The 7,508-nt window shown below is 55.7% G+C and overlaps 1 protein-coding gene across 1 annotated transcript; it reads right to left on the bottom strand.

Annotated features, from left to right (window-relative positions):
- Nucleotides 1–3,787: 3,787 nt before the first annotated feature.
- On the bottom strand, nt 3,788–7,290 carry LRG1 (leucine rich alpha-2-glycoprotein 1). Its single transcript, XM_074978337.1, has 2 exons — nt 7,245–7,290; nt 3,788–6,364 (listed from the first exon to the last, which is right to left on the bottom strand). The coding sequence occupies exon 2, from the start codon at nt 6,361–6,363 to the stop codon at nt 5,305–5,307; it is 1,059 nt and encodes a 352-aa protein (XP_074834438.1). The 5' UTR covers nt 6,364; nt 7,245–7,290; the 3' UTR covers nt 3,788–5,304.
- Nucleotides 7,291–7,508: the final 218 nt, after the last annotated feature.

Raw genomic sequence — 7,508 nt, forward strand, 5'->3', positions numbered from 1 at the left:
CATCAGCCAAGGTACTTGGCTTGACAAAGAAGAAAAACACATATGATCATAAATATATATCAATAAATAGCACGCTTTCGTTAAAATTAGGGTCCTCAGGTGCCCCATGTTGCCTGGGACAATCCCCCTTTTCAGCCCTGTCCCAGTCGCCCTTACTTTTTTGGCAAGAGTGGGCATTTGTCCTGTTTGTTTTTGCTAACTTGATCAGTTGGCAAGAGCACTTGGGACAAATGCACAGTTTTGCCCCCTCCCCCCCAAAAAGTGGGGTGCCGAGCATTGTTCCCCCTACTCTTTTCCCTCCCCGTGAGGAATGTATTTTTATGTGCACCAAGGCACGTGCAGATGTGCATCACGCATAGAAACAAAGAACCTAGCTATTGGCACTCTGCTAATCAGCATCAGAATCTCTGCTGAGTGACCACAAAAGCATACAGCTTAGCGGGGACACTGGTGCAGAGGAATGTGTTTGTATAGGCTGGAGGGGGTGGAGGTGAGCAGCCATGCCAGCCCTGCTCCGGGAGGCAATGGCTGGGTCTCGGGCTAACCCGATCCGATGTCCTATTCTCCCTTTGGGAAATCTGTAGGGGTGCTGGAAAAATTTCTGTGGAGCGGGGGCGTTGAGAACCATTGAACCAAATAGTAAACCCTGGCTATGGGGGAAACCACTTCAAGGCACGGGTGAGACTAGGCACCTTCAGTTCCAGTACCTATGGAAATATGGCCAACCAAGTTAAAATCTACAGTCTGGTTACGAGTAACAGAGAGGAAGCCGTGCTGGTCTATATACTATCAAAACAAGAAAGCAGTCAAGTAGCACTTTAAAGCCTAACAAATAATTTATTAGGTGATGAGCTTTCGTGGGACAGACCCACTTCTTCGGACCATAGACGTACCAGAACAGACTTTCTGTGCCTTAAATGTTGAGTCTGTTCTGGTCTGGCTAAGGTCTGAAGAAGTGGGTCTGTCCCATGAAAGCTCACCTAATAAACTATTTTGCTAGTCTTTAAAGTGCTACTTGACTGCTTTTTGTTTTGATAGTGTATAGACTAGCACGGCTTCCTCTCTGTTACCACCTAATAAATTATTTTGTTAAAGTGCTACTGGACGTCTTTCTTGTTTTGATAGTCTGGTTACCAGATGTCTTTCTGGGGAGAGGGCGGACTCAAGGAAGGAACCGTCAAATGCTGATTTCAAAGAACACGCAGCAGTGCAATCTCTGAAATGAAAGCACACTGCCTCAGTCCTGATAAGATCTGTACCCTGTCCCAGCATGGGAGACAGCTCATCCGGGGAGCAGAATGAAGCTGAAGTTGATAACCAGGATCTCCAGGAAAGGACAACTCCAATGCCTGCCCAGAAGAGAGCTTGAGAGCGACACTAATGTCTACTAGCATTCCCAGATTCTGCAGCTGAGTCTGGCAACTGGCTGGCTACACAGACCTCTTACGGAGTCTGTCAGCTCAGGGGTCCCGTATGATGCCCTAGGGTTTGGTATGTTGATTTCAGAGCTCTCAGGGGAAGGTGCACCCCTCTGCTTCAGCTCAGGCACTTTTAGCTTCTCTTTAACTTTTCTTTGCTGCTGCTGTGGCTGGCCAACAGACGGCGTTGTCGTCCAACACATTACTGTGCTGCTGTTCCTCAGAGCATTCGCATGTTCCAGCTGTTTGTTTCTCTTTCAGCCCCCCTATTCGGTGCTGTTTAAATCATAGAGCAATTTTTTTTCAATATTTCACAGCTACACCCTCGTCAGGAGCTTCTATCCTGCCGTATAATCTTTCCTTCTGGTATCAAACTATTCATATTCTTCTACAGGGCAGCAGCCATCGAGAAGGAAAACAAACAAAATTCCTTCTAGTTCCCTCTACATTCTCTAGACATTGTCTGCCCCTTCTTGGATTCCACCTCAGCATTTCACTGTCTTTAGGGCTTTCAGTACAAGAGGACGCTTTGAAGGCTATTCACATACGGAAAGACTCAAGGCTTTGATTTCAGTCCATCAGTGCAGAGGCATGGACATCCTCACATCTGGGGTGAAAGCTTGTTGGTTTGGATACTTCTTGTGGGAACAGGGAGTTTGACCTCTGGTGGCTCTGGGTTTTTTTCTGAGTCTTGCCCTAAATTATTCCTTGAAGAGCTTATGTGATTTATAATGCCTGTACTCCCCTGTGAACCTTACCACAATTTCCAGGAACACACACAATGGTCGTTACGCATAGGAAAACAGGCAGTTTTTCTCGTCTGTCACCTGGTAACAGTTCTCTTTGGCTCCACCAAGAGCAATGGGAGTTTCATCCACCGGTCAGGTTGTGGAGTCTCTGGTTTGAGAGTCTAAGGATTTGCTGGGAAAGACTTCTGGGCAGGCATTGGAGTTTTCCTTTCCTGGGGATCCTGGTTATCAGCTTCAGCTTCATTCTGCTCCCCAGATGAGTTGCCTGCCATGCTGGGACGGGGTACAGATCATGTTGTCTGCAGCTGTCAGAGGGAGGGAATGATGAACAGCTGAGACATGCTGGGGGTGATTGGATGCCTGGAGAGGAGACAGTAACAGAGAGGAAGCCGTGCTCGTCTAGACACGATCAAAACAAAAAGCAGTCAAGTAGCACTTGAAAGACTAGCAAAATGGTTTAGTAGGTGATGAGCTTTCCTGGGACAGACCCACTTCTTCAGACCAGAGCCAGACCAGAACAACAGTTTGCTGATGACAAGGGGCAGAGCGGGAGCAATAGTAGCTTCTAACCAGGGTATACCCAAGGCATTTCTGACATCTAGACGTGGAGCCTGCATGGCAGGGTCTCAGGTCACTGGTGCTGCTCCGGCTGGGAGCTCCCTCACTTCAGTGACTTCCATGGGAGCAGCCAGGTGCAAGGCCCTTTAGCAGCAGAACGGGTGTGTAGGGCAGGGACCATTGGCGGAGGGAGGGACTTTTATATGGCAGAGGAGATGACAGGTGGAATTGGACCCACCACCAGTTGTCCCCGGAAGCCGGGCACCTGTGAAGCCACCCAGGAGAGATTCCGACACCACCCAGCTGCTTGGGGGAGCACCCACAGCCAGGTGTGTGTTTCTATAGGCGGTGTGCATCCACGTGGGCCTCGGTGCATGTAAAAATTATGCCACCCATGGGTGGAGAAGATGAGCAGGAGCACAGAGAACTGCGCGTTGTAGGTGGGACAGGTCTGAAGACGAAGGCTTTCCATGCGATTGGCTTCCCTTTCCTCTGCCCCAACGGCGCTGATTACAGGTCTCCAGCTTGCAAAGGGGGCCAAGCCCCCATCTTACCTCATCGTATATCCAACAAGGCACCAGCCCTGGTCGGGGCCATGGAGTCTGGGGCAGAGAACAGGAAACAGAACCCAGTGGTCCCAACTCCCTTTTGGCATGTGTGGATCTGGGTCTGACCTTGGCCTCTGAGTCCATCTCTCAAAGGGTCAGACAGACCCCCTGGAGCCCTGGTGTTTGGGGAAGCTGGGGGTCCAGAGGCCATTACTGAAGTTATGTCGCAGGATTATCTTCAAAGCAAACCAGCCCAGCCTGAGTTTGCAAGTTCTGAGAAGAGTCCCAGCAACTGAGAGGCATCCCAAGCTCACGAGTTGGTCCTCACCTTACTCAGCCCTTGTCCTCCTCCCTCTTCCCCCGCGTCCCCAGTGTTCACTGTGATTATGGTCAAGTTACGCCCCAAACCAGCAGCCTCGCTTTGTCAAACAAAAGCCCAGCCACCCACCTGGGGGTCCAGAGGCGCCATTCGCTTGCCATTTTTATTGGCGCGATAAATCAGGACAAATTGTGCTGCAGCCTTAAAGACTTCAGTTTAATTTAAACCTTCCTCAGGACCCATGTTCCGCCATAAATTTGCCGAGGAGACGTTAACGTGCAACATTCAGGGTTTTGTATCCAATTAAAAAAACACAATGGCTGCAATCAACATTGCACGAGGCCCAGAGCAGTCGCAGGGATGAGGTGACATTGACCAGAGGAGCAGGGTTTCGTCTTGGTGTATGTTCCTCTGTCTCTAGAGCTGTGCTTTCCACCCAGCACCAAACCTCCCTGGTCTTGGGGACCAAGACGGGATGCTTGCTGCCAGGACCCTTGGGGATAACAGCGGTCTGGGATGGGGGAGTCATGTTCTTGGACCTTGTATGGGGAGCATCTAGCCAGCTTGTAGCCACCTGCCTTTGGCTGGACAAGGAAGCTTGGGAGGCATGCGGCTGAGCTGTGCAGAGGATTTGTTTTTGCTGTGCAGAAGATCGACCCAGTCTGGGTCGATCTTCTGGGGGTCAAATTTGTGTACCTGGTGGGGACACACAAAATCAACCTGTCTGGGGTGGGCAGTTGACCCTTGTGCTCCTCATTCTCGCGAGGACTAAGGGAGGTGGACGGGAGAGTTTCTCCCTTTGCCCTCCCTCTGTGAGTCTGGCCAGATAAGTCGATTACTCGAGCTAAGTCGATTCGAGCTACGCGATTGCCATAGCTAGAATTACGTATCTGCAATCAACTGTCATGTCTAGTGGAGACCTGGTCTGCCTCCCCTTGGCGGAGATATCAGGTCAGTCCTATTAGAGGCCATTGACATCAGGGACGTCTTTCCGAAGGGGAAGGGCACGAAGGCAAAGGCTGGACATAGCCAGCTCAGGAGGGAGTCGTGTGTGGCCTTGTACAGCTAGACTCCAGTCCAGGCGTTTTCCTATAAAACCAACCTCCTTGAGCCAACCCAAACCCCACAGCACGGCTCCCCCAGGGCAGAACTGGGTGTGGGATTTGGGTGCAGGCTCCGTAGCTGGGGCCAGCATAAGGACAAATTCCAGGTGGCCAATGATAACGTATGTCCTGTTTTTGCTGGGAGGGTAGGGAATGGGGGGCTCTGTTTTGTGGGGGAAGGGGGCTCTATTGGATGCTTAGTGGAGACCATCCCTCATGAGCAGGCAGCTGGCCGGGGGAAGGCCCATGGTAACCCTGAAGGTGTCAGGCAGGAGGACGCTGGGGAGAGGGGAAGGGGAGGGTTCCCCTTCTGGGAAATGGGGTGTGACCAGGGGCTTCTCTGTGCACAGGCTGGATCCTTCCTGCTGCACCTGGGCTTGGTGGGGTTGGATCAATGAGCTGGGGTGGGGCGTGGGTGAGCTGATGGTGGCCCACGGGCAAGGGCTGCGCTGGAAATGCCAGTCTACGGGAAGGGTGATGGGCACTGCTAAGGAGGGCATGGCATGGGGGCCAGAGCGGACGATGTGAGTGCCCACCACGCTCACTGTGCCTAGCTGGCATACTGCCCGCCAGAGCTGGGCATTGCCGCCTGGGTTGGCTATGCAACGCCTAGGCAGCATGGCCTGGAAGTGGCCTGCAGGGGCTCAGGGGCTCTGCCGGGCCAGCCGAGCAGGACACTGCGAAACTCTCCTTGGTCACTGTGGCTAACAGCTGGCCCTGGAGGCTCTGGGGGCTGGCACAGAGGGTGTGCTGCTTGGCGAACAGGCCGACCGAATGGCCCATCGCCCACTGCACGAAGGAGAGCATGGCGCAGTCGCACGCCCACGGGTTCCCAGAGAGGTCCAGCTCCAACGTCAGGTTCCGCTCCGAGAAGCAGGGGGCCAGCGAGGTCAGGCTGTTGTTGGAGAGGTCCAGCAGGGCCAGCTGGCCCAGGCCCCGGAAGAGCTCTGCCGGCAGCGAGCTCAGGTTGTTGCTCTGCAGGAAGAGGTACTGGAGGTGCGGCACCGCGTCGAAGGTGTGCTCGGCAATGGTGTGGAGCTGGTTGCCTTCCAGGTTCAACCTCTCCAGGCTGGTCAGGCCGGCCAGCATCTCTGGGGTCAGCCTGGCCAGGAGGTTGTGGGACAGGTCCAGGCTTGTCAGGTTGCTCAGGTTGTGGAAGCAATTGGGAGGCAGGTCCTCCAGCTGGTTATTGGACACATCTAACCACTCCAACCCCACCAGCGTCTGGAACCATGCAGCCTCCAGTGCCCTCAGCCGGTTTCCGTTCAGAACCAGGTGCTGCAGAGGGCTGTAGGAGCCGCTGATCTCTGGGGGCAGGTCTTCCAGGAGGTTGTTGGTGAGATCCAAGACCCGCAGCCCTGGCAGATGCTGGAAGAGGCCACCTGGGAGGCTCCTCAGCCGATTGCTGGAGAGGTGGAGCTCACGGAGCTGGGGGAGCTTCTGCAAGTCCTGTAGGGCCTCTGGGCTGATGCTGGAGAGGTTGGTGAACTCCACCGAGATCATCCACGTCTTCCTGTGGAAGCCGGTCGGGAAGCTGCTGAGGTTGACGAAGGTGCAGACGAACTGTGTGATGTTGCTGGAGGTGGGCACAGGGGGGCAGGGGGCTCCCAGCCAGCAGGGCAGGGAGGACACGAGAGCAGCCAGCAGAGCGAGCTCTGAGCGGCCCATCCTGTGGGGAGAAACACATTGGGCCATCACGGCTGGCTGGCAGCAGGAGTGGGACCTCATTCAGCCTGGGAAGCAGAGGGAGCTGAGCTGGGAGGCTGGAGTCAGGCAGGTGCTGAGCAAAATCCCCACCCCTGCCCACACAGGGCTTTCCGCAGTGCCCGACAGGCCTAGGACCCCGCCAGCCCCACTCCCAGCCCCTGCTGACCCAGCCCTGGGCTCCACCACCCCTCTCCCGAGGTCCCAAAGCCATGTCCAGAGTCCTGCCTTTTGAACCTCTGCCCAGGCCGAGCTGCGCCCTCCCCAGCTTGAGGAGGTGCTGTGGGAGGGGAGGGGGAACTTCTTGCTGGCAGGGCAGCTACAACGCTCCCTTGATGGGCCACCTGGGGGTTCCTCTAGAGTAAGGGAACCGCGGGGGACACCTGGGATTGGCTACAGGCCTCCTCTTCCCAGCCCAGGGCAAGGGGGCACGGCCTGCGCACCTCTTTACTTGGGCCCTGGGGGCAGTGGGAAATGAGGTCCAAAATTCCCATCGGGGACTAGCTGGGTCCTGAGCCAGCCTCTGGTCCCCCAGTCCTGCGCTGAGCTCAGCCCAGGCAGGCTGCAGGCTCTGGCTCACAGGCTCTTTCATGGCCTTACTGCCAAGGGCGCTGAGCACCCAACACCTCTGGTGAAGGCAGCAGGAGCTGCGGGCGCCCAGCGCCACTGGGAATCGGGGGGCTCCTGAGCACTCTCAGGAATATTATCTGGGGGGGGCTGAGTCCCACTGCCAGGCCCCCCCACCCGGCCTGCTGTGTGGCTGGGTTGCTGTGCAATTAACACAGCCCCCGGCCGCACTCAGCAGCTGTTTGCTTTGCGCTCCTGGGAAAGCCCCGGGCATCTACCTTCCCTGGCGGCGGTTCCACCTCGCCGAGCCCGTCTCTGGCCGCTCTGCCCTGCCTGTGCTGGGGCTGGCAGCTTATAGCTCAGCTGCAGGCCAGCCCCTGGGCCGGGAGAGGGGGCGGGAGCGGGGCGGCCGGAGGCCCATTTCTGGGAAATGCCCCTGGTGCTGCCCTGTGGAGCAATCGCCTCTTTACCAAAGTGCAGGCCGGCGGGAGGGCCAGATCCCAAGGGAGACGGGCCAGATCCTGGGCGGCTGCAACGCAGCA

Source organism: Carettochelys insculpta, chromosome 27 (assembly GCF_033958435.1).
Source record: "Carettochelys insculpta isolate YL-2023 chromosome 27, ASM3395843v1, whole genome shotgun sequence".
Taxonomy (NCBI): domain Eukaryota; kingdom Metazoa; phylum Chordata; order Testudines; family Carettochelyidae; genus Carettochelys; species Carettochelys insculpta.